Below are 25,495 nucleotides of genomic sequence, written 5' to 3' on the forward strand. Positions count from 1 at the left end.
CCCTTTCTCTCTGCCTGGTTGTGATCTCTCTCTCTCTGTTAAATGAATAAATAAAATATTAAAAAAATATTTTTAAGGGGTGCTTGGGTGGCTCAGTGGGTTAAAGCCTCTGCTTTCAGCTCAGGTCATGATCCCAGGGTCTTGGGATTGAGCCCTGCATCAGGAAGCCTTTTTCCTTCCCCCTACCCCCCATCCCCCCTGCCTCTTTGCCTACTTGTGAACTCTGTCAAAAAAAAAAAAAAAATCTTAAAAAAAAAAAAAAGATTTTTAAAAGACAGGCAGTGGGGTGTGGCCTGACCAATAAAAATATCAGTAAGTAAAATTAGAAGTGTCAGAATACACACTCCAGGTATAAATGTCTAAGACTTAAGGACAAAGCTCTCATGTACCTACAATATTCAGTCCAGAAATAAGGCTATATCCAGTGAGCTGAGATTAAAGTTTTGAGCATATTATTATTGCTCACTTGCCTCTACATATGGCAACTGGTAGAAGTATACCAAAATATATATGGCAACTGGTAAAAGGTATATCAAAAAATCTTAGAATTATCTTTGTATAATTAGTTTTTTAATTTTTTCATTATTTTTAAATTTTTAAAAAAGATTTTATTTATTTGACACAGAGAGAGAGAGATCACAAGTAGGCAGAGAGGTAGGCAGAGAGAGGGGAAGCAGGCTCCCTACTGGGCAGAGAGCCTGATGCGGGGCTTGATCCTAGGACCCTGAGATCATGACCTGAGCTGAAGGCAGAGGCTTTAACCCACTGAGCCACCCAGGCGCCCCTATTAGTTTTTTTTTTTTTTTTAAGATTTTACTTATTTTTGACAGAGAGCACCCACAAGTAGGGGAGCAGCAGGCAGAGAGTGAGAAACAGGCTCTCCACTGAGCAGCGAACCCAGGACCCTGGGATTATGACCTGAACTGATGGCAGCCGCTTAACTGACTGAGCCACCCAGGAGCCCATATAATATTAACTTTTACAAAATATATCTGCTATTCACTTATTCCTCCCATTATTGCTGCTTCCAGAAACCTGGACATTCTCCTTTGGTGGCCTCAGGAATCTTTTCAACATAATAATTTTTCAAGTAAAGGAAATTTTGGGGGCGCCTGGGTAGCTCAGTCTGTTGAGCGTCAGCCTTTGGCTCAGGTCATGATCCCAGAGTCCTGGGATTGAGCCCCTCATGGGGCTCCCTGCTCAGCGAGGAGCCTGCTTCTCTCTCTCCCTCTGCCCGCTGCTCTGGCTACTTGTGCTCTCTCTGTCAAGTAAAAAAAAAAGAAAGAAAAGGAAAGGAAAGGAAATTTTGCTTTGAGTATTAAGACACATTATGGTTCTGTAATATATATTAAATTGCTCTTGATGTATTTGGTTTTTAAAAGATTTTATTTTTATTTATTTATTTAAAAGAGAGAGAGAGAGAGAGTGAGAGAGAGAGAGAGAGCATGAGTTGGGTGGAGGGGCAGAGGGAGAGGGAGATGCAGACTCCCCACTGAGCAGGGAGCCTGACCTGGGACTTGATCTCAGGACCCTAGCCGAACGCAGACACCCAGCCGACTAAGCGACCCAGGCGCCTGAAGTATTTGATTCTTGAAGCTAGAAGATATCTACATAGGTTTGAGGAGAGCTGTTATCTTCAGAAGTCTTTCTGTAAATCTGGAATAGAATAGATTGTTGTCAAAGGGATAGAAAAGGAAGACAAGACAAATCCCATTTATTTTCACATTCTGATTTGCTTAATGCTTCTATTAAATTCACATCATGCATAAAGATTTCCTTTCACTTTTGCTGAAGCCCACATTATAGGGTGAGCTAGTACAGAACAAAAGTACAAAGGACTTAATATAGCCAGTTGGAATGGCAGGTTCATTGAGGCTTTCCAAGTTCAGAGTCATCATTGTTCATTCAATAAGCACATATTTGAGTGTCTACTATGAGTTCAGCATTATCTTGGGCACTACTGTTTAACCATCATGCGTATTATTAAAAAACAAAGTGGGAAGGAAGTTTGTATTTCTATAACACGACTACAGTTTTCTATGGTATTGATCGATCTCCTGAATAATATTCACTGCTGATTTCTTTCATTTTGGCTTACACATATGTTTGGGTCTCTTATTCAGAGACACTGCTGTCCTCTCAGTATCTCCCTTTAGCCCCAATATGCAACATGATTTTATCAGTTCTCTACTGCATTTGACACTTGATAATCTCCTTGAACATTTCCTTTCCCCGGCTTCTGTGACACTTTTAATTTCCTTTTTCATCTCTCCACTTCCAAATCATTACCAACTCTAAAGGATGGCTCTAGTATTTGCTCCGTTTGGAGATATCCAGTCCCAGTGTCCTAATGGTAATAGGCCGACTGGCCTCTTGGTCTATTTTGTCCCTAACCTCTCCCCTGACACATTGTTGCTAGTTTTATTTTGCTAGATAAAACCATAAATCATGGTACTCCATTCCTCAAAAACCTTTACTAGAATACCTGTCCCTACTGAATTAAGCCCAGATTCTCAAGACTGGACTTCAAAGGCCATCTATACCCTGAATTCAGTCTGCTTCTTCAGATTTCTATCCCATCAATTTCTGCCGCACCTTTTATTTTTTTAAATAATTTTTATATATTTTTTATTAACATATAATGTATTATTAGCCCTAGGGGTACAGATCTGTGAATCGCCAGGTTTACAACCTCACAGCACTCACCATAGCACATATGTCCATAACCCTACCACCCTCTCCCTCCCCTCTCCCCCTGTGCAACCCTCAGTTTGTTTTGTGAGATTAAGAGTCTCTTATGGTTTGTCTCCCTCCTGATCCCATCTTGTTTCATTTATTCTTTTCCTACCCCCACACCCCTCATGTTGCATCTCCACTTCCTCATAACAGGGAGATCATATGATAGTTGTCTTTCTCCAGTTGACTTATTTTGCTAAACATAATACCCTCTAGTTCCATCCACGCCTGACGCATCTTTTTCCAGATTAGCTGTATTACTCGAAGGCCTCTGGAGTGACCTGATGCTTTCCTATCTAATGCCTTTGCCATTCCTTCAAGAATGAATAACCTATCCCCTTTTCCCATTCCTGTACCCTTATCAAATTTCTGCTTGTAGAAATCCTATGCATACCTCAAGGCATGGTATACTGGTGTTGGGAACTAGAATCTGTATAGCCCCTCATTGTAAAGAGTTCAAATACCACTCTTTTCATACTAAATCTTCTCAGGTTCTCTCAGTTAGATGAGATCTCTTTCTTTAGCATTTTATACTTCTTTGTTTTGTATCAGTAGTACTTCCTAAGGGCAGAGGGGCATGGTGTGGAATTCATCTTTGTATAATTAATCTTTGTTTCCCTCATAGTACCTGATCCACAGAAGGTGTCTAATGAGTATCTGCTGAATTGAATTAAGGGAGCTCAATTTTTAAAACACTAAGGATACTAAGCTAAATCAATAACTTGTTTTAGGAGGGCAAAAGCTAGAGCTCTAAAATTTCTCATGTACTAGATGATTAAACTTCCTACACTAAGATCTAAATAGCTAAAAAGGAAAGGCATAGAGTCTTACCACTCTTCTTGAGAAGTTCTCCTTTTCGGGATTTATCCAGGTTATCAAGAAATTGTTCAAAAACTTTTATATAAGGAGCTAGACTGGTCTTCTTATAATCTAAATTATGAAGGCCATGCATTATAATTAGCATTTTGGAAGCAGAATAACATGAGTATAACTTTAAGTTTAAAAAAAAAAAATTCTCTAGAACAACAATAAGAAAAAGAATTCTTTAGAACAGTGCTGTCCAATATAATGAGAAATATAAGTTTAAATACTCTACTAGTGGGGTGCCTGTGTGGCTTAGTTGGTTAAGCATCTGCCCTCCACTCAGGTCATGATCCCAAAGTCCTGGGATGGAGCCCCACATTGGCTCCCCACTGTGTAGGAAGCCTGCTTTTTCTTCTCCCTCTGCCTGCCACTCCTTCTGCTTGTGTGCTCTCTCTCTCTCTGTCAAATAAATATATAAAAATCTTAAAATAAATAAATACTCTAGTAGCTACATTAAAAAGGTAAGACTAATTTTACTATTTAATTCAGTGTATCTAAAATATTAATACATAATAAAAATTGAAATATTTTATTTTTTTCATACTGTTTGAAATCTAGCATTTTGTACTTAAAATACATCTCAATTTAGATGATACATTATCATGAGAAATACTTGATCTATATTTATTTATTTATTTTTAAGATTTTATTTATTTATTTGACAGAAATCACAAGTAGGCGGAGAGGCAGGCAGAGAGAGAGGAAGGGAAGTAGGCTCCCTGCTGAGCAGAGAGCCCGATGCGGGACTCGATCCCAGGACCCTGAGATCATGACCTGAGCCGAAGGCAGCGGCTTAACCCACTGAGCCACCCAGGCGCCCTTGATCTATATTTAGATTTGAATTATAGACAGTGTAAAAGTAGGTTCACATATCCAAATTTCATAAACATACTTAAATGTTTTCTAATAATTGAATCAAATATCAGTTTTAAAATTTATCTATTGGGGCGCCTGGGTGGCTCAGTGGGTTGAGCCTCTGCCTTTGGCTCGGGTCATGATCTCAGGGTCCTGGAATCGAGTCCTACATCGGACTCTCTGCTCAGCAGGGAGCCTGCTTCCCCTCTCTCTGCCTACTTGTGGTCTCTCTGTCAAATAAATAAAAATCTTAAAAAAAAAAAACCCAAACATTAAAAAATTATTTATTTAAAAATATTTAAAAAGATTTTTTTTTTAAAGATTTTATTTATTTGACAGAGAGAGGTCACAAGTAGGCAGAGAGGCAGGCAGAGAGAGAGGAGGAAGCAGGCTCCCCGCTGAGCAGAGAGCCTGATGCGGAACTTGATCCCAGGACCCTGAGATCATGACCTGAGCCGAAGGCAGCGGCTCAACCCACTGAGCCACCCAGGTGCCCCTAAAAATATTTAAACAATTTAAAAAAATATTTGTTTTAGAGAGACATCCCTTAAGATTTTATTTTTAAGTAATTGCCAAACCCAACATGGGACTTGAGCTCACAACCCTGAGGTCAAGAGTTGCATGTTCTACCGACTAAGCCAGGCACCCCAATCAGTTTTAAAATTTAAATTAATTAAAATTAAATTTAAAATGTCACTTTCTTGTTTATACTAGTCACATTCCAAGTGCTTAACAGCCATATGTGGCTGCTGTATTAAGACAGTGCTGCCTGAAAATATCCAAACCACATGTACATTTCTACTTCAGTAGTCAGGCTTTCTGGTATTAGACCAGCATAATCTATTGCTCTATGTTAAATCCCATACAATATTCTTTTTTTTTTTTTAAACAAACTGTGGTTTCATTAATAAATAGTTTTACCAATAGAGCAAACATTAAAAATGTCAGGGGCATTCTACCTGGAGACAACCAGAAGTTTATAGTCATAGTGCCTTAAGTATAGGTGTTTTTTTTTTAAAGATTTTATTTATTTATTTGACAGAGAGAGATCACAAGTAGGCAGAGAGGCAGGCAGAGTGAGAGGGGGAAGCTAGGCTCCCTGCTGAGCAGAGAGCCCGATGCGGGACTCGATCCCAGGACCCTGAGATCATGACCCGAGCCGAAGGCAGCAGCTTAACCCACTGAGCCACCCAGGTGCCCAAGGTATTTTTTGATTTATATAAAATTTAAAAAATGTACACAACAAAAAAAATTTTTAATCTTTTCCCCCAAGATTTTATTTATTTATTTATTTCAGAGAGAGAGAGAGAAGGGGGAGAGCACAAGCAGGGGGAGAGGCAGAGGGAGGAACAGACTCCCCACTGAGCAGGGAGCCTGATCCCAGGACCCTGAGATCATGACTTGAGCCTAAGGCAGATGCTTAATGACTGAGCCACCCCCACAACAAAATTTTGAATACAGAATCTTAATCATCTATTTAATTACACAATAAGGGGAGAAAATCTGAGAACAAGATGAAATCTGGATTTCAGTAGTGTGCTGTATCTGGATGGAATAGTCCTCATAATAGTTCATTCAAAAGAGTAAAAAAAGAAACTATACTTAAAAAAATTTTTAAGGGGTATCTGGGTAGCTTAGTAAGTTTAGTGTCTGCTTTTGGCTCAGGTCATGATCCTGAGATCCTGGGATGGAGTCCTGTGTCGTGTTGGGCTCCCCGCTCACTGGCAAGTCTGCTTCTCCTTCTCCCTCTGCCATTTCTTCCCTGTTTATGTTCTCTCTCTCTCAAATAAATAAATAAATAAATAAATACAATCTTTAATAAACATTATCTCATGTACTTGGGACTAGAAAAGGAATTTTGATGAGGATATTCAGATGAATATCTGAACTGTGGCAATCATGAAAGTACTGTGTATTTTTTTTTTAAAAAGCTTTTATTTATTAATTTGACAGAGAGAAATCACAAGTAGACGGAGAGGCAGCCAGAGAGAGAGAGAGAGATAGGGAAGCAGGCTCCCTGTTGAGCAGAGAGCCCGATGCGGGACTGGATCCCAGGACCCTGAGATCCAGGGCAGCGGCTTAACCCACTGAGCCACCCAGGCGCCCGTATTTTTTTTTTTAAAGATTTTATTTATTTATTTGACAGACAGAGATCACAAGTAGGCGGAGAGGCAGGCAGAGAGAGGAGGAAGCAGGCTCCCTGCGGAGCAGAGAGCCCGATGTGGGGCTCGATCCCAGGACCCTGGGATCATGACCTGAGCCGAAGGCAGGGGCTTTAACCCACTGAGCCACCCAGGCGCCCCAGTACCGTGTATTTTGTCCTAAACTTTTATATATGAATTTTCTTATAATAATATAAAATATACACCAAGGAAAGTTTAGTTTGGGATCAGCCCCATAGTACTTAGAATCTTTAATTCAAGATTCTAAGCTCCTTGCTTGTAAGTCTTTTTTTTTTTTAAAGATTTTATTTATTTATTTGACAGACAGAGATCACAAGTAGACAGAGAGGCAGACAGAGAGAGAGAGAGAGATGAGGGGAAGCAGGCTCCCCACTGAGCAGACAGCCCGATGCGTGGCTCGATTCCAGGACCCTGGGATCATGACCTGAGCCGAAGGCAGAGGCTTTAACCCACTGAGCCACCCAGGTGCCCCTCCTTGCTTGTAAGTCTATATGTTTATTTCACCATTGTGGAATATGTAACAGGCATTCAATAATCACTTAAATATTTACTAACTACCTATTATATATTAAGTACTCTGCTAAATTCTAAAAAAAGTATAAGCCAAACTCTTTGGTTTTAAGAAGTTTTTAAATGAACTGGTAAAATAAGTCCTATATGTAGTAATAGAAAACAGTATATAATTAAAAGACCAAAGAGGCACATGGATAATTATAAGGCCAAAGGATCCACCTGTCAGTGTTGAGTGAGGTGGCTGTGAGGTGGGTCTTAGAAAAAAGATATAATTAGGGGTGCCTGGGTGGCTCAGTAAGTTAAACATCTGACTCTTGGTTTCCACTCAGGTCATGATCTCAGGGTAGTAAGACTGAGCCCTGCACTGGGCTCCATGCTCTGTGTGGAGTCTGCTTGAGATTCTCTGCCTTTTCCTCTTCTGCCTCTCTCCTTGCTCATGCTTGCACTCTCTCTCTCAAATAAGTAAATAAAATCTTTAAAAAAGAAAAAGAAAAAAGATATTAGTAGATAGAACATTCCAGGATTCTTAAAGAAGTGTGGGAACAGGGGCTCCTGGGTGGCTTAGTGGGTAAAGCCTCTGCCTTCGGCTCAGGTTGTGATCTCAGGGTCCTGGGATTGAGTCCCACATCGGGCTCTCTGCTCAACAGGGAGCCTGCTTCCCCCTCTCTCTCTCTGCCTGCCTCTCCATCTACTTGTGATTTCTCTCTGTCAAATAAATAAATAAAATCTTAAAAAAAAAAAAAAAACAAATATTTGAACGGGGCAACCGGGTGATTCAGTTGTTTAAGTGACTGCCTTTGGCTCAGGTCCTGGGATAGAGCCCTGCTTCTCCCTCTCCAGCTCCCCCTGCTTGTGCTTTCTCTTTATCAAATAAATAAAATCTTTAAAAAATAAAAAAAAAAATCCCTGAACAAAAGGAAAAGATGTTCATCAAGAGAAAATATTTTTAAAAAATTGTGAAGTAAGGTATACATGTTGTTAAAAAGAATAAAATAGTACTAACAGGTTGGAAAAAATAGCTTTCTGCCCTAATTCTGACCTCTCCATCCTCTTGAATGGCAACTACTTTTTCTTTCTAGCACCTACTTTTAACAGATGAACACTTCCAATGTTTAGAAATCCAAAGCCATTCTTTCTAGGACTGTGGCTTTTTTGGGGGGAGGAGAAGTAGGAAAGGGTCAGAAGACTAAGATTTTTTCTTAATTCTCAGTGTGTTGAAATTTCAAAATGATGTGCCTTGGTGCCAGTCTGTTTTCCTATTATGCTGAGCCTTTTCAATAAAGGGCTCATTTCTGCAATGGCTTCCTATATAATTTTGATATATATATATATATTTTGATATATATATTTTTTACCTCTCTTTGTTGTTTTTCTGAAACTCCCATAGTTAGGTATTAGACCTCCTGAACAATTCTTTTTTTTTTTTTTAAATTTTATTTATTTGTCAGAGACAGAGAGAGTGAGCACAAACTGGGGGAATGGCAGGCAGAGGGAGAATCAGTTTCCTGGCTGAGCAAGGAGCCAATGTGGACTCGATCCCAGGTCCCTGGGATCATGACCCGAGCCAAAGGCAGACGCTTAACTGACTGAGCCACCCAGGCATCCCCTGAACCATTCTTCTAATTTTATCTTTTTCCTCCTTAAAATAAAAACAGGGCACCTGGGTGGCTCAGTGGGTTAAAGCCTCTGACTTCAGCTCAGGTCGTGTTCCCAGTGTCCTGGGATCAAGCCCCGCATTGGGCTCTCTGCTCGGCGGGGAGCCTGCTTCCTCCTCTCTCTCTGCCTGCCTCTCTGCCTACTTGTGATCTCTGTCAAATAAATAAAATCTTAAAAAAACAAATTTTTATCTTTTTTGATAGAACTTTCTGGAAAATCTTAACTTTTCTAGCCTTTCCACTGAATTTTGTATTCTAATGATTATGTTTCTGATTTCTAAGACCTCTTTCTTATTCTGAATGTTTCTTTTCATAGCATTCTGCTATTGCTTCACGGATACACTATCTTCTCATATTCTCTGAGGATAATTTTTTATTTTTATTTTTTAATATTTTATTTATTTATCTGACAGACAGAGATCACAAGTAGGCAGAGAGAGAGAGAGAGGAGGAAGCAGGCTCCCCGCTGAGCAGAGAGCCCGATGTGGGACTCGATCCCGGGACCCCGAGATCATGACCTGAGCCGAAGGCAGTGGCTTAACCCACTGAGCCACCCAGGTGCCTGAGGATAATTTTTTAAAAAAAGGTCTTCAGGGTTCCTGGCTGGCTCGGTTAGTAGCACATGTGACTTTTCTTCTCTGGTATGTGAGTTTGAGTCCCATGCTGGGCAGAGATTGCTTAAGAAAAAAAGAGGGAAAAAAAGGGTTTTCTTTGTTCCTTGCATTATCTGTTTTCTCTGAGTCCTTTTCCAGTTTATTCTGATTTTTCATGTTGGAGATGTTCTTCAAATTATTTATTTATTTTAGATTTTATTCATTTATTTGACAGAGAGAGAGGAGGGGATCACGAGTAGGCAGAAAGGGAGGCAGAGAGAGAGGGAGAAGCAGGCTCCCCGCTGAGCAGAGAGCCTGATGCAGGGCTTGATCCCAGGACTGTGAGATCATGACCTGAGCCAAGGGCAGAGGCTTAACCCACTGAGCCATGCAGGTACCCCCAATACTTTATTTATTTATTTTTAAAAGATTTTATTTATTTATTTGACAGACAGAGATCACAAGTAGGCAGAGAGGCAGGCAGAGAGAAGGGGGAAGCAGGCTCCCTGCTGAGGAGAGAGCCGGATGTGGGGCTCGATTCCAGGATCCTGGGATCATGACCTGAGCCGAAGGCAGAGGCTTAACCCACTGAGCCACCCAGGTGCCCCCCCAATACTTTATTTTTAACAAATATTTTATTTACTTATTTATTTGAGAGAGATGGGCGGTAGGGGCAGAGGGAGAGGGATGAGCAGACACCATGCTGAGCACAGAGCCAGATGGAGGGTTCGATCTCATGACTCTGAGATCATGACCTTAGCCAAAACCAAGAATCAGATGCCCAACTGACTGAGTGACCCAGAAGCCCCTCAAATACCTTAGGCAGAGAGCTTGTAATCACTATAATCATTAATAGTGGAATATACTATGGTTAGGTATTATGTTAGAGCTGGAACAGATGAAGTGATTTTTTTTGTTTTGTTTTTGTTTTATGGAGTGATATTTGAACTTGGGTTTTGACAGAAGGTGGCAACATTTGACCGAGAAAGGTCAGTTAGATAGCACAGCTCTGCATTGTGTTACAATAGTCACTAGCCACAGGTGGCTACTTAAAATTAAATGAAATTGAAAATCAGGTTTCTCACAATTCAAGTGGAATGTGCCGCATGTGGCTAGTGAGTACCACACTGGGCAGTGCCTTACATTTCTACCACACAAGAAGTTCTATTGGTTCTGTAGCTATAGAGTGTCTTTTGGGTATTGGTATATGAAGATTTGGCTTCTATTAGCAGGAAGATTTATAAGTTTCCCAGCTTCATCAAATTCTTGAATATACAATTCAACCACAGTTTAGATACATATTTACCATAACATTCTCTGGATACATCAAGAACAAAGACCAAAAGCATGCATATTTAGTAGTTGTTAAATAAGTAGGCGTTGAATCTAAAATTGTGAGAGTCAAACAACTATCAACACAAAACGACAATTTAATCTTATAGTATAAATCCTGGCATTTATTTATTTATTTATTTTAAGAAGAGATTTATTTATTTATTTGATAGACAGAGATCACAGGTAGGCAGAAAAATAGGCAGAGAGAGAGGAGGAAGCAACCTCCCTCCTGAGCAGAGAGCCTGATGTGGGGCTCGATCCCAGGACCCCAGGATCATGACCCGAGCCAAAGGCAGAGGCTTTAACCCATTGAGCCACCCAGGCGCCCCATAAATCCTAGCATTTAGATGTTGCTTAGTAAATATCTGTTGACTCAGATTGGCTTCAACAGCACCATTTGGGGAACTGATGAAGAAAGGACAGAAGCATTGCTATGATATTATTTGTAACTGAGCTGGTTTCATGATAAACATTGATCCATTCTGGGCTGAATCCAAGGAGAATTAATTATTGGACTGACAGAGGATTTCTTGTAAGAAACTTATATTAAAGGGAGACTTCAACATATTAACATACCTCTGGTTCTACGTTTGATATCAGATTCGGCTTCATTTCCTTCTTTTCCCTCATCATTAATGGAAATGGCATCCAATTCACGGCAGAGAGAGCTACAAATAATACAATAGAATAATAATAGAATAAGACAATTTTTTAAAAAAAAGATTTTATTTATTTATCAGAGAGAGAGAGGGAGAGCGAGCACAGGCAGACAGAATGGCAGGCAGAGGCAGAAGCAGGCTCCCTGCTGAGCAAGGAGCCCGATGTGGGACTCGATCCCAGGACGCTGGGATCATGATCTGAGCCGAAGGCAGCTACTTAACCAACTGAGCCACCCAGGTGTCCCGAGAATTTTTTTTTTTTTTTAATTTTTTAACTCTATACTTGATGTTGGGCTCAAACTCAAACTCATGACCCCAAAATCAAGAGTCACATGCCCTACCAAGTGAACCAGCCACGTGCTCCAGAATAAGAGAATTTTATTCTGTTTTTTAAAAGTCGTCTCTGTGCCCAGTGTGGAGCCCAATTCAGGGCATAAACTTATGGCCCACAGATCAAGACCTGAGCTGAGATAAAGAGTTGGACGCTTAACCAACTCAGTCACTCACCCAGGCACTCCCAGAATAAGAATTTTAAAGTTGGTTCTTGGTCAACATTACCCAATGTATGATAGCACAAGAATCCCCCAAAATTTTCTGTGAAAACACTGTGTGAACAACTAAATTTGGGATATTCTAAAAGTCACAATTGCATCTTGGGAGTTTTCCATGCATAAGAGCATAATAAAAATTGGGAAATCTTGCAGTAAAGAACATTTTATCTGTTAAAATTGTTATTTCTCAAACTTATTTGAACTTACAATTTTTTTTTTTTTTTTTTTATAAGAGAATAGCAGCTTGTGTTCTGTGGAACTCACTAGGAAATGTTGCTTTACAAAGGCATTGTCATATAGCCTCAGAGCAGCTGCCTCTCTGAAAGGGCTCTAATTCAACCTACTTCAAATTCAGAGTAAAAATCACAAACAAAAAATGAATGATCAATGATCTGGAACATACCTTATGGTTGGAACAGTAAATGGATCAAACTGTTCCACTTTCTGTAAATCAATAGGCACAGAAATACGACCTGTAAGAACCAAAAGTTATAAACTGATGATTGTAAAATACAATCCTGTTTGTTATTTTGGCCAAATTTTAATCTAAGGCTTAGAAAAAGGGTTAGACTTATCTTTTTTCTTTTTTTTTTTTAAGATTTTATTTATTCATTTGACAGAGATCACAAGTAGGCAGAGAGGGAGGCAGAGAGAGTGAGAGGGAAGCAGTTTCCCTGCTGAGCAGAAAGCCTGATCTCAGGATCCTGAGATCATGACCCGAGCTGAAGGCAGTGGCTTAACCCACTGAGCCATCCAGGTGCCCCTTATCTGTTAAAAACAATAGCTAGAAATTACTTCCACATTAGCTATTTTTATTTTTTCCTAAAAACAAACAAACAAAAAATAGGTATGAAAGAATGTTGAGCTATAATCTAGTGCTCTTATTTCCACTTTTATTTCTATCTCCTTCTTCCTAATATCCTTATACGTAAGGACAGAATGATATCAAATTTAGTGAGTCCTGAAAAATGAAATAACATAGATATAGTTCATTTCATTAACTTGGTTTATTTGCTGAGATTAGAACAGACACCTATATGTTGGGCATCTTTAGAAAGCATTTTGGAAATAAAATAGACAGCATTATACTTCCCCTTTCACAATATCCACACCTGGGATACCTCATAAAATTCATTACATCTCAAAAATGAGATAATCAATCTAAAGGATGTCAGGTAAATAACAAGTAAAATAATCAAGAGAATTGTTGTTTGGAGTTGTTGTTTGAAGACAGAGTAAAAAGACTACAGCTACTTATGGGAAAAGAATATAATCAAATGTGTATACTTATGAACATAATTATTTACCCAAACTCTGAGTATTAGAATAAGGGGATACCCACTATAGCTTTAGAGTTAGGTTTAAAAAATAATAAGAAATATATAATGCACACTGCATCAAAAACTAATGATGTGGGGCAACTGGGTGGCTCAGTGGGTTAAGCCTCTGCCTTCAGCTCAGGTTATGATCTCAGGGTCCTGGGATTGAGCCCTGAATCGGGATCTCTGCTCTGCAAGGAGATTGCTTCCCCCTCTCTCTCTGCCTGTCTCTCTGCCTACTTGGGACCTCTCTCTCTGTCAAATAAATAAATAAAATCTTTAAAAAAAACCCCCAAAGCAACTAATGATATATTTTATGGTGATAAATAAATAAAATAAATAAATAAGCCCAAAACTTTTCAGCCACTGGCTACCTGAACATAATTTTAAAATAATAAATCAAATTAAAAAAAATTAAAAATTAATTCAAAAACTTAAAAAAGAAATATATAATGAGCACTGGGTATGATATGGAACTGATGAATCACTGAACTCTACCTCTGAAACTATAAGACAAATTAAAAAAAGAAATACTAAGCTTATTATAAAAAAAAAGCTAAAAACACATAGTTGATAGGTTTAGAAAGGGGCTATTCAAATATATGCACTAGAGAATCATCACAGATTATTAAAGGAAACTAGGCAACTTGGGAGAATTGAATGTGTGACAGATCCTTTTCTAAGTACTTTACATATAATTATTATTTTTTATTTATTTTTTTAAAGATTTATTCATTTGAGGGGCGCCTGGGTGGCTCAGCGGGTTAAAAGCCTCTGCCTTCAGCCCAGGTCATGATCCCAGGGTCCTGGGATCGAGCCCCGCATCGGGCTCAGTGCAGAGCCTGCTTCTCTCTCTCTCTGCCTGCCTCTCTGCCTACTTGTGTTCTCTATAAAATAAATAAATAAATAAATAAAATCTTAAAAAAAAAAAAAAAAAAGATTTATTCATTTGAGAGAGACAGAGACAGAGCGAGCACAAGCAGGGGGTGAAGCAGAGGAAGAAGGAGAAGCAGACTCCCTGCTGAGCCCGGAGTCTGACTTGGGGCTTGATCCCAGGATCTCGAGACCACGACCTGAGCCAAACACAGACACCCAAACATCTGAGCCACCAAGGCACCCCAGCACTTTACACTTTAGATCTTCACAATAACCCTGTGAGGTAAGTACTATATCATTTCCATTTACAGATGAGGAAACCAAGACACAGAGAGTAATTAGCCTAACATCCCACAGTGAGTGGTAGAGTTAGACGAAAAAGGACAACTACATACAACTGTCTATGTCTCCTGGTTGGATGAAGCAAAGTTTATGTCAATATAGTAACCATTATATTTATTTTAAAGTCAGTTTCAGTCCATCAAAACACATATCTAAGAAAAATGTGAAGGAGGAAAGCTAAACTATGGAAAAAGAACTGAGGGAGGAGGCATAGTGGGAAAACCACAGAACTTTCACGTTTTAAGAACTGAATTCTCTTCCTAGCTCTGACACAATTTGTTTTAAGACTGTGAACAAGTCACTTCAACCTCTTGGACCACGGTTTTCTCATCTGTACAATGAGAGCTGTTATCCTTGGATTTCTAAGTTCCTCTATAGTTCCAACACTAAACCTCAGAAACCCAGAGGAAAATTATTTATGTAGTGGAAACTGATCTGGTAGCTACTAGTCGACAATTAAAAAATAACTCAGTTATCATACGTATTCATACCCAGTGACATGCTTACTCAAACAAAAAATAACTCATTTTTCTTCTAGTTTTCTTTGCTTTCTTTACATTGTACCTGTTTTAGGATGAACACTAAAGGGGCTCTTCAGCAAATGATTGATTCCTTTGCTAACATTGATGTCCAGCCGTGGGAAACAGTACTGGAGCATGATCTCCCATTCCAGGTAGGGTCCACATTTGTCATTTTTGGTACTATCCTAAAAGGAGATAAAACTCTAGCATGAGGATCAGGAGGAACTTTTGATGATTTCTTTAAGAGGTTAAAAAATGGCTTTCAGTGATCTTTAACTTACTAAGCAAAAAAATTAGAATTTAACTAAGAATGACATTATATTTATAATAGAGATTTCAATGGAATATACCTGCAAGTTGATGGCTTTCATCAAATATTCCCAACGCTGAAGTGAATTGTGATACTTCGGGAAGTTTTGCTGAAGTGTCTCATGAATTGGTGATGAGTCATTAAGGAACACAGTCATTTACAGCCACTGATGAACAACTTATTTTCAGTATGTATTACTCACAAGGATACCAAAAGTTTACTAGAAAGTAATTATTGTTTTCAAAAATGCAAATATTAATTAAATACATTTCCTTAAAAAAGTCCCCTGTAAAAATGTATACAGATATGACAGAAAGAATGCCAAAATAACCATATAGTTGTTTTTTTTTTTTTTTAAAGATTTTACTTATTTATTTGGGAGAGAGAGAAAGCACGAGAGTGGGGAGGGTCAGAGGGAGAAGCAGACACCCCTGCTGAGCAGGGAGCCTGAGGTGGGACTCGATCCTGAAACTCCAAGATCATAACCTGAGCCAAAGGCAGTCACTTAACCAACTGAGCCACCCAGGCGTCCCCTCTATATAGTTTAATGTAAAACCTTTCCCTGGTCTGTACATATTTTGACAAAATGATTCAGCATTCTTTAAGTATCCATTAATTCTATGAGGATCAACCTCCAAAATAAGGACATTTATTTCCAAAATGGTCTCATTTCTTACTGTATTCCAGACTAGATATACTAAAATGCAGAAAAACAGGAGATGTTTTTGTATAAAAAGATTAAACTTATAAGAGTAATTATATGAAAATATGTAGGCAGAACACATTTATAATATAGATCAATACATCATATAGCTCACATAGAAATGGCCTTGGGAAAGGATATTTTCAGGAACAAGGGCTAAAATCTTATCCCAGCTTTCTTTATTTTCAAGAATATCTTGATCAACTAAGGCATATTCTTGGAAGTATTTTTTTATTATGTTTATAGATTTGCTGTAGGAACAACAATAGCACAGTCCTAATACTATTAGCAACACATACATGCCAAGAAGGGAGGCTAGTGCTTGCTTTACTGATCTTTTTTTTTTTTTTAGTGAGCATACATTAGTCTAATAAGAAGACAAACAGAATTAGCTAACAAACAAATTAGCTATGTAAAATGGGAATAATATGCCTTCACAGGGTTATGAGAATTAACTAAGACATTCTAAGGGGGAAGAACCTAATATAGCACCTGGCTTAGAATAGCTATTCAAGAAATGTTTACTTCTTAAATTCCACAACTTACAGATGAATAGCATCATAAATATGTAACAAGGGTAGAAACAGGCCAGGACAACATAATAATACATCAGTAGTAGTGTGGGATAGAGTCTACAGTTTCTACTCCGAAGTACTTGCATTAATGTCTCAACAATTACATAGTGCTTAGCAATTTGCAAACAGACCTCACATCTATTGTTTCATTTAATCTTTGCCACAACTCTGAGATAGATGGAGCAGATGTTGTTTTCCCCATCTTATACTTATAAGGAGATAGAGTCTCTAATATTTTATCAGGGTTTTAGAAAGCCACAGAATAGAAACTCTTACTCTTAATGCAATGCTCTTTACATCTAGAGAAGTAGTGAATTTAGTGGAAAGAGTCTGAGTTTTGAAATTAGGCAGACTATGACATGCTTCCTAAATTTAACAATTACTTTTGTGGTACCAAAGAAATTATACTATCTAAGTTCTACTTCAACTATAAATGGAGATATTATCATGTCCCTCATGAAGTTACTATTAAGACCAATAAGAACATCTGTAAAACACCTATCATGAATACTGTAGCATAAGACAGTCATTCAATTAACTCTAGCCTTATTATCAGTAAAATGGTACCCCAATAGAGAAATTGGTAACAATGTAATTCTAAAAGCACATGTACATAAATCAGACACAGCTTAAACCACATGGAATCTTTTCCAACAGACCTGACAAAAGGGTGAATTTTTTCACTTAGATGGACTTTCTTTTTAACATCTTGACCACCCTGAAAAATAAACCATCAAAAAAGAACTTCATGTATAAGACACAAGTGAAATAATTAAAAATTTTTTTAATGTACTCTAAATATAGATTAAATTGTCAAAATATAGAATTTAATTCTTTTAATTATGTCAATATTAATCGACATAATTGAACCAGAAAAGTCATTTTCCTCTTGCTACAAGGAGGATACTTACAGCAAAATATGAAAGATCTTAAAAAATGTAGCTACTGTGATTATTTGATCTGCTAGTAAGGTCATTTACTCTGGAATATGGATGCTATAAAAGATAGTTTCATTTTTTTCACTAAACATTTCAGGCTTGGTAACATCTAACAAACAAAGAAATGTAAAGTATTACTCAGATCTTACCTTTACAAGACTCAAATACTCAACTATCCCAGAACGTACTGCAGAGGACAGTTTTCTAACCGATTCATCACAGACCCAACAATGAACACCTCTCCTTCCAGAATATACCCAGAGACGATGCTTAAATCCAAAGTCCTCTGAGGAGGGAAGAAATAGTATGTTTTAAAATCTATAAATAGGGACGCCTGCGTGGCTCAGTTGGTTAAACGCTGCCTTCGGCTCAGGTCATGGGATCGAGTCCCACATCAGGCTCCCTGCTCGGCCCTCTGCCTCTGCCTGCCTCTCTGTCTGCCTGTGCTTGCTCACTCTCTCTCCCTCTATCCCTGACAAATAAATAAATAAAATCTTAAAAAAAAATTTTAAAATCTATAAATAAATTTATAAACTCCTGGTTCTTGCTTACTTCCTTGGCTTCATTTTTACCTCTTATCCACATGTACTCACCTTAACTATAAATTATGTGTAGTTTCCTGTCTCCCATGGTCCTGCCTTCATGTCTATACCTATCCTGTTCTCTCTGCCAAGAATTTCTTCATGCCCTTTTTTCTCTCTCAAGCTTTTTTTTTTTCTTTCAAGATTTTATTTGTTTATTTGTCAGAGAGCGAGAGAGCACAAGCAAGGAGAGCAGCAGGCAGAGGGAGAAGCAGACTCCCAGCTGAGCAGGGAGCCTGATGTGGAACTCGATCCCAGGAACCTGGGATCATGACCTGAGCTAAAGGCCAATGTTTAACTGAGCCACCCAGGTGTCCCCCAGAAAGAGCTCTTTTGAGTATATGCATTGCTGAAGCGAGGACAACAGTTAGCTATTTTTTTAAAATTTTTTGATAGAGAGAGTGAGCGTGCATGCATTGGGGCAAGGAGTGGCAGAAGGAGAGAGAATCCCAAGCAGGCTCCTTGCCCAGGAGCCCGATGTGGGCCTGTATCCCAGGACCCTGGGGTCATGAGCTGAGCTGAAATCAAGAGTTAGAGGCTTAACCAAATGAGCTACCCAGGCATCCCAAGAGTTAGCTTTTTTTTTTTTTAAGGTATTTATTTTATTTATTTACTTATTTGAGAGGAGAGAGAGAGAGCACAAGGCATGGGGAAAGTCAGAGACAGAGGGAGAAGCAGGCTCCCCACTGCGTAGGGAGTCTGATGTGGGGCTCGATCCCAAGACCCCTGGGATAATGACCTGAACTGAAGGCAGACAATCAACTGACTGAGCCACCCAGGTGCCCCTCTTTTTAATATCATTGTCATCCTTATCATCACCTTTTCTGATCTAATTTCTTTCTATTCCAATATGTACTCCTTCTGTTCTCTATCTCCATGGTACCTCGTGTATATTACTAAACTAAATGTAATCCTCAATTTTATTTGTCACTTTCTTAGACTGTATAACCTACTTGAGGCAATCATTATCTTTCATATTTCCCTCATCTAGGACAGTTTTTAGCACACAGAGGTGCTCTGGGTAGCACACAGACTGAACTGGATAAAAACTCACTGGTTTGATCAACAGCTTTATTAGCGTTTCAACTACATCTTTATTCTAATCTCCTTTTATTTTCCAGATATATGTTTCAAGGAAACATGTTAGAAATCTATGAGATTTGATTATAAAATGGTATACATAGACAAATATTCAGAGGAAAACAGACTCTTACATTTGACCCCACTCAGACACTGCCAATACTTGCCCTTCAGTGCTCGGTCGATTATGCGTATGGCCATCGTCATGAGGGTCCAGCACTTAGAACATATGTCTGCAGAACTGGAGTAGAGGCATCATTACTCACTGTCAGTGATATCATCCACCCTACCAGCAAGGCATGCAGTGCTTACCTACAACATCTCCTCACATCGTCATAGTCTGTCATATCAATGTCAAACACCAGTTCTTTTTCTTGAGCCTGGAAAGCTCCCAGCTTCACTGTATTGTGCTGATTGGGCTACAAGGAGAAAATATTAATCAGCTTCTGTAAGAACTGTCATGCTGCCAATAATGCTATTTTCTAACCACACAAAGAAAGTGGCCAAAGAGAAAAAAAACAAAAAAACCATAATATAATGCCAACTCTACTCAGTTAAAGTTCACTAGTTTGGATTTAATACATCCAGAATGGATGACAATATAAAGTTCATCTACTTAAAAAAGGTTTTGGTAAATACATATTACCATAGATGTTTTTTACCAGTTCTACTGAGATATAATTGATATGTAACATTGAATAATAAATATTTGTTAACTGGGGCACTCGGGTAGCTTAGTTCGTTAAGAGTCTGCCTTCGGTTCAGGTCATGATCCCAGGGTCCTAGGATTCAGCCCCACATTGGGCTTCCTGCTCTGCCTGTTTCCCCCTCTCTCACTACCCCAGCTTGTGTTCCCTCTCTCACTGTGTCTCTCTGTCAAATAAATAAAGAAAATCTTTTAAAAAATTTGTTAATCAACAGAAATCCCAGTAAGGCTTTTTTAGTTTTCTCATAAAGAAAAGTACATACAAAGAATTAATGCCCTATTGCAAACTGTTTTAAACACTTTTAATTATTACTGGACATATAAGTAACAAAAAGGTATTTAAAATTTTTCAATAATTCAAAATATCTCAATTTAGTTTGAACTGAGCCTTTGGCTCAAGCTGTAAGTAGCCTCTTTTTTTTATATTTTTTTATTTTGTAAGAGTTTATTTATTTATTTGACAGATATCACAAGTAGGCAGAAAGGCCGGCAGAGAGAGAGGAAGGGAAGCAGGCTCCCCACTGAGCAGAGAGCCCGATGCAGGGCTCGATCCCAGGACCCTGGGATCATGACCTGAGTTGAAGGCAGAGGCTTTAACCCACTGAGCCACCCAGGCACCCCTTTAAGTAGCCTCTTTTGAGACTATGGGCCACCAGAAGAAAAAAAGCAGACTGAATACAGATACTTATCTTGCTCTTTCCAAACCTGCACAAAAATGATAGTAAAGGTTTTCTTAAGAAAGGCATAAATCTTTAAAAAAGGATCAGAGTGGGGGAAAAATTAAAAAGTACCAGAGAGGAGAAAATACCACTAAAATTTTTATAAGGATAACCATAAGGGCTGAATTTTAAGCTCTCAGTAAGGAAAGATAAGCAATCCAATTTACACCTCAGCATCTCCCAAACTCAGGTGATAATGGATATCCCTAGAGTGAGAGAGGGAGTGTGTGTGGCAGTGGTGAAGCTAAGATTAAAAACAGGAGAATCAGTTAAAAATCTATTTATGAAGCAGTTAATTCCCCAGATTCTTCCATTTACTCTGCAGAGCTAGGTAACTGCACTTTCATTTCCCTGGCAAAGATACCTGAATTATTATCTGGAGAACCTCAAATAGTGGGTCTCTCTGGACTGGAATGGGGGGCAGGAACAATAGGTACAGTTGAAAAAAGTGTATTGTATTGATATATAGCAGATTAAGTGGACAAACATTTACATGTGGAAAGTTGAGACCCAGCCCTCTCCCCAACTTTTATACCCTATTACTGCCATCCTATGCAGGAAACCAGAAGATTCCTCACTGGAGAATCTGATCAGGAGTGTCAGGCACTATTATAGGCTTTAGGAATAGAAGATTTGTGATCAAAACAAAGATCCCTGTGCAAGTGAAGTTTTTATTCAAGCAAAGATCTAGAGAAACTGACATCAGAGCTTCCTCCCCAAAAAATGGCCTAGCCAGATCACCCTGTAATAAAGAAATCCCAGCCATGTATACACAACTTCCAATCAGCTTTTTTAGTGCTTTATTTTTAAATGTAAATAACATGCAAGAAATTATCAGACTTATGAGGAAAGCCTCTAATATGAAAGAGGAGAAAAAAACAGGGAAAAAAAGGGAGAAAACAGATTGTATAGCAGAACACATAAATTATCACTGATACTCTTAAAAAGATAAGACATATCAATGGAAAAAGTACAGGATGCTCTAAAAAAAATTCTTGTAAATTATAATAGCAGAAATGAAAACCTCTGAGGAAATTCCCCAGAAAGTAGAGCAAAATAAAAATAAGAGGGAAAAAAAATTAGTGGATCAGTCCAAGACACATAACATCTGACTTAAGGATTTGTAGAGAGACCAGAGAAAAATTATAGATAGAAAAAATTATATTTAAGGAAAAAAGGGGAGCCTGGCTGGTTCAGTCAGTAGAGCATGAGATACTGGATCTCTGGGTTTTAAGTTCAAGCCCCATGTTGGGGATAGAGATTACTTAAAAATAAAATCTTTTTTTTTAAACTTCAAAATAAAATCTTAAAAAATAAAAGGAAAATTTCCCAGAATTGAAGGACATGAGTTCATGATCACAAGAGCCCATCATGTATCTAGCATAATAGGTGCAAAAAAGATGGACACCAAGGCACATCATTGTGAAACTTTAGTACATTAGGGACAGAGGGGCTAGGCAGAAAATCCTAAGAGCTTTCAGTTCCAACACAGTGAAATAAGAAACAGAATGGCATTAGTCTTCTTCTTCTTCTTCTTTTTTTTTTTTTTAAGATTTTATTTATTTATTTGACAGACAGAGATCACAAGTAGGCAGAGAGGCAGGCAGAGAGAGAGGAGGAAGCAGGCTCCCTGCTGAGCAGAGAGCCCGATGCGGGGCTCGATCCCAGAACCCTGGAATCATGACCTGAGCCAAAGGCAGAGGCTTTAACCCACTGAGCCACCTAGGCACCCCTGGCATTAGTCTTCTTAACAGCAACACTGGAAGCTAGCAGATAATGCAAAATTCTAAGGGAAACTGATTTACAAACAACCACTAGTTAAGTACAAAGGTAGAATGAAGTCATTTTCCAGATACAGAAAGTGTCCAATATTTCCTTTTCCATGCACCTTTTCTCAGGAAGCTCATGGAGGACATTCTCTACGTAAAGAAAAGTAAACCAAAAAGAGAACAAAGGATTCAGGGAACACAGGATCCAAAATAGGAGGTGAAAGGAAATCAGGGTGATTACAAGATTATATTTATCCATGAGGCTTAGAGAGAGCAATTAGTCTAGCTTGGAGGTCAGGAAGCTGCAAGTGAAATTTCTTCAGGATGAAACTGACCAGATAAATAAATAAAATCTTTTTTTTTTTTTTTTTTTGAGATTTTATTTACTTATTTGACAGAGAGAGATAGATCACAAGTTGGCAGAGCAGCAGGCATAGAGAGGGAGGGGGAAACAGGCTCCCTGCTGAGCAGAGAGCCCGATGTAGGGCTTGATCCCAGGACCCTGAGATCTTGACCTGAGCCAAAGGCAGAGGCTTAACCCACTGAGCCACCGAGGCACCCCAATAAATAAAATCTAAAAAAAAAAAACCACCAGAAAAACCCATGGGCACCTCAGTTGACTGAACCACCTCATGGTTCAGTCAGTTAAGTGTCTGACTTCTGATTGTGGCTTAGGTCATGATCTCAGGGTTACAGGATTGAGCCTGGCCTTGGGCTCCATGTCTGCAGAGTCTGCTTGAGATTCTTTCCCTCTGCCTCTTGCCCTGCTGGGCGCTTGCTCTCTCTCTAAAATAAAATATATAAATCTTGGGGGAAAAAATAAAAGAAAAAGAAATAGTTCCCTACAAAAGCTATCATCCCATGAGTGTGTTTCTCCCATGTATTTTTTTTTTTTTTTTTTTTAAAAAGAGAGCACAAGCAGAGGAGAGGGTCAGAGGGAGAGAGAGAAGCAGATTCCCTACCGAGCACGGAGCCTGACACCAGGCCTGATCTCAGGACCCTGGAACCATGACCCAAGCTGAAGGAAGAAGGCAGATGCTTAACTGACTAGCCACCCAGGGGACCCTCCCCATGTGTGTATTTTTAAGGAAAGAAAGGCAATTTTGGTATGTTCATTCATTCAACAAATACGATATACTCTCTCAGGCAGGCACTAATCTAGACATTTAGACTGTATCAGTGGCAATGGGTAGGAGGAGTGGCAGGTTGCAGAAGGCCTCAAAGTGAAGACTTGAGGAGGTGAGGGAAGGAACCAAGGAGCTATCTGGGGAAATGGGTTCTGGGCAGCGGGAACTGCTTGAGCAGGGGCAGTGTGGCATGAGTGGAAGGAGTGAGGGGGAGAGAGGGGCTTTTACTTTGAGCAAAATGGGGAGCCACTAGAGAATGGTTTTGAGCAGAGGAATCACAGAATCTAACTTGTTTTAAAAGGATTGCTCTGGCAACTGTTTTGAGAATACACTCTAGAGTCTATAGGAGCAAATTGTTAGGAAGTTTTTACAGTAATTCAGATGAAAGATGATAAGGATGGTAGTAGTACTGGTACCAGTGGCTGGATTTCAGATAATATTCTGGTAGAGCTGAAGAGATTTCCTAATGGAATAGATATACGAGTGTGAGAGAAATAAAGGAATCAAGCATATCTCGAAGGGGTCCTGGTCTGGCTCAGTCCGTAGAGCATGTGACTCTAAATATTGGGGTCACATTGGATATAGAGATTACTTAAAAACAAATAAACAAACAAAACACCTCCAATGCTGGAAGACAATGTAATTGTTTTAAAATACCTTCCTTTAAACCACGCTGACTTCCTTGTTTACACTTTTGGCCAGATATTCAATTTTTCTGTCCTAGTAAGAATACAACCAATTCACTTCCAAATGATTTCAAATCAGTAATGTGGAGTATGAAAGAACAAAATATTACAATCTACTTGCAAAAAAGTTAAAGTGGGACTCAACTAGAATCAATTATAAAAATTTAACCTCAAAACAATGAGAACACCAATCCATTCTTGGTTTAAAAAACAAAACTACAAAATACATTAAAAAACCGATTTCTTACTCTGTGGGAATATACCGCGCCTATATCAATCTTGTATGGATTCATTTTCTGCATCTCCTTTTCCAGCTCACTCTGGTTGTTGAAGGATTGGTAGCGAATGTAAATATCATCTTTCAATGTGAATGAAAATTCACGGTGTTGAAAGTAATTCTTTATTACTGCAAAATAAATATACCATTTTAAAGTTAATTTGGCACTTGATTCGGCTCAGGGCATTAAAACATTAACCAATGATAAGATATTTTTAATGAGCCCTCTGAGCTCAACGCTGTGCTACATGTTTAAAAAAAAACAAAACAAAACACAAAACTAGTTCCTATTCTGAAGGTGCATACCATCCTGCCTCTGATAGGAAAAAGTAAAAATGAGGAAAAAGATGCAGACATATTCTAAAGATGTAATGTCAGCTGTCTCTTCTCGGCGAGCACTACTAAGTTCAGCTGCGAAGAGCTCAGTACCTCTCATCTTCCGGGAGATGCCCCGCTGTCCCCGATACAGAACACGCCTCTGCCCCTTCCGGGTACGACCCAGTAATGTCCTGGGCTCAGGCGCGCGGCAGGTAAATGAGGAGCTGAATGGGGACTCCCACCACGTGATGGTAGGAGCAGCGGCTCTTTCTTCCTCTGTGTGCCTGCTTACCGTAACCTCTCTCGGCCCCTTTACATCTCTGAGCTGGTGGGGAAGGCTCGAGATAATACGCAAAGGCGCTGGTACAATGCCTGGCGCACAGGAGGTACTTCATATTGTCGTTCCAAGGAACGCTCCCAGTACCTCCTCACCCTCCCCACCGAACCACTACCCACTCCGCTCCCAGCTTTATCACCTCCGCCATAGTTGAGCCAACGGTAGTACTGGGCGTAGGGAAAAAGCCTCCGGTAATAGAGCTTAAGCAGTTCGGGCAGCTCGGCAGGGTCAAACGTCTCCATGGAAGGCTCGACTCACTGTCGTAGAACCGCAAAAATTGGCGGGAATCACACAGCAGGATCCCCGGAGATTGCGCAGGCGCGCTGTGGCCGCAACCGGACGTCTCGACGGGCCGCTGGGAATTGTA

General features: G+C 39.2%; 1 protein-coding gene across 1 annotated transcript; it reads right to left on the reverse strand.

Moving 5' to 3' along the window:
- Positions 1-1,367: 1,367 nt before the first annotated feature.
- Positions 1,368-25,477, reverse strand: PRIM1 (DNA primase subunit 1). Its single transcript, XM_082741821.1, has 13 exons — positions 25,268-25,477; positions 24,445-24,602; positions 19,502-19,608; positions 19,357-19,430; positions 17,678-17,814; positions 17,250-17,308; positions 16,157-16,266; positions 15,353-15,441; positions 15,046-15,187; positions 12,348-12,417; positions 11,311-11,402; positions 3,568-3,666; positions 1,368-1,656 (listed from the first exon to the last, which is right to left on the reverse strand). The coding sequence occupies exons 1-13, from the start codon at positions 25,368-25,370 to the stop codon at positions 1,637-1,639; spliced, it is 1,260 nt and encodes a 419-aa protein (XP_082597947.1). The 5' UTR covers positions 25,371-25,477; the 3' UTR covers positions 1,368-1,636.
- Between the last annotated feature and the right edge of the window lie 18 nt (positions 25,478-25,495).

This window comes from Mustela nivalis, assembly GCF_964662115.1.
Source record: "Mustela nivalis genome assembly, chromosome: 7".
In the NCBI taxonomy this organism is placed as follows: domain Eukaryota; kingdom Metazoa; phylum Chordata; class Mammalia; order Carnivora; family Mustelidae; genus Mustela; species Mustela nivalis.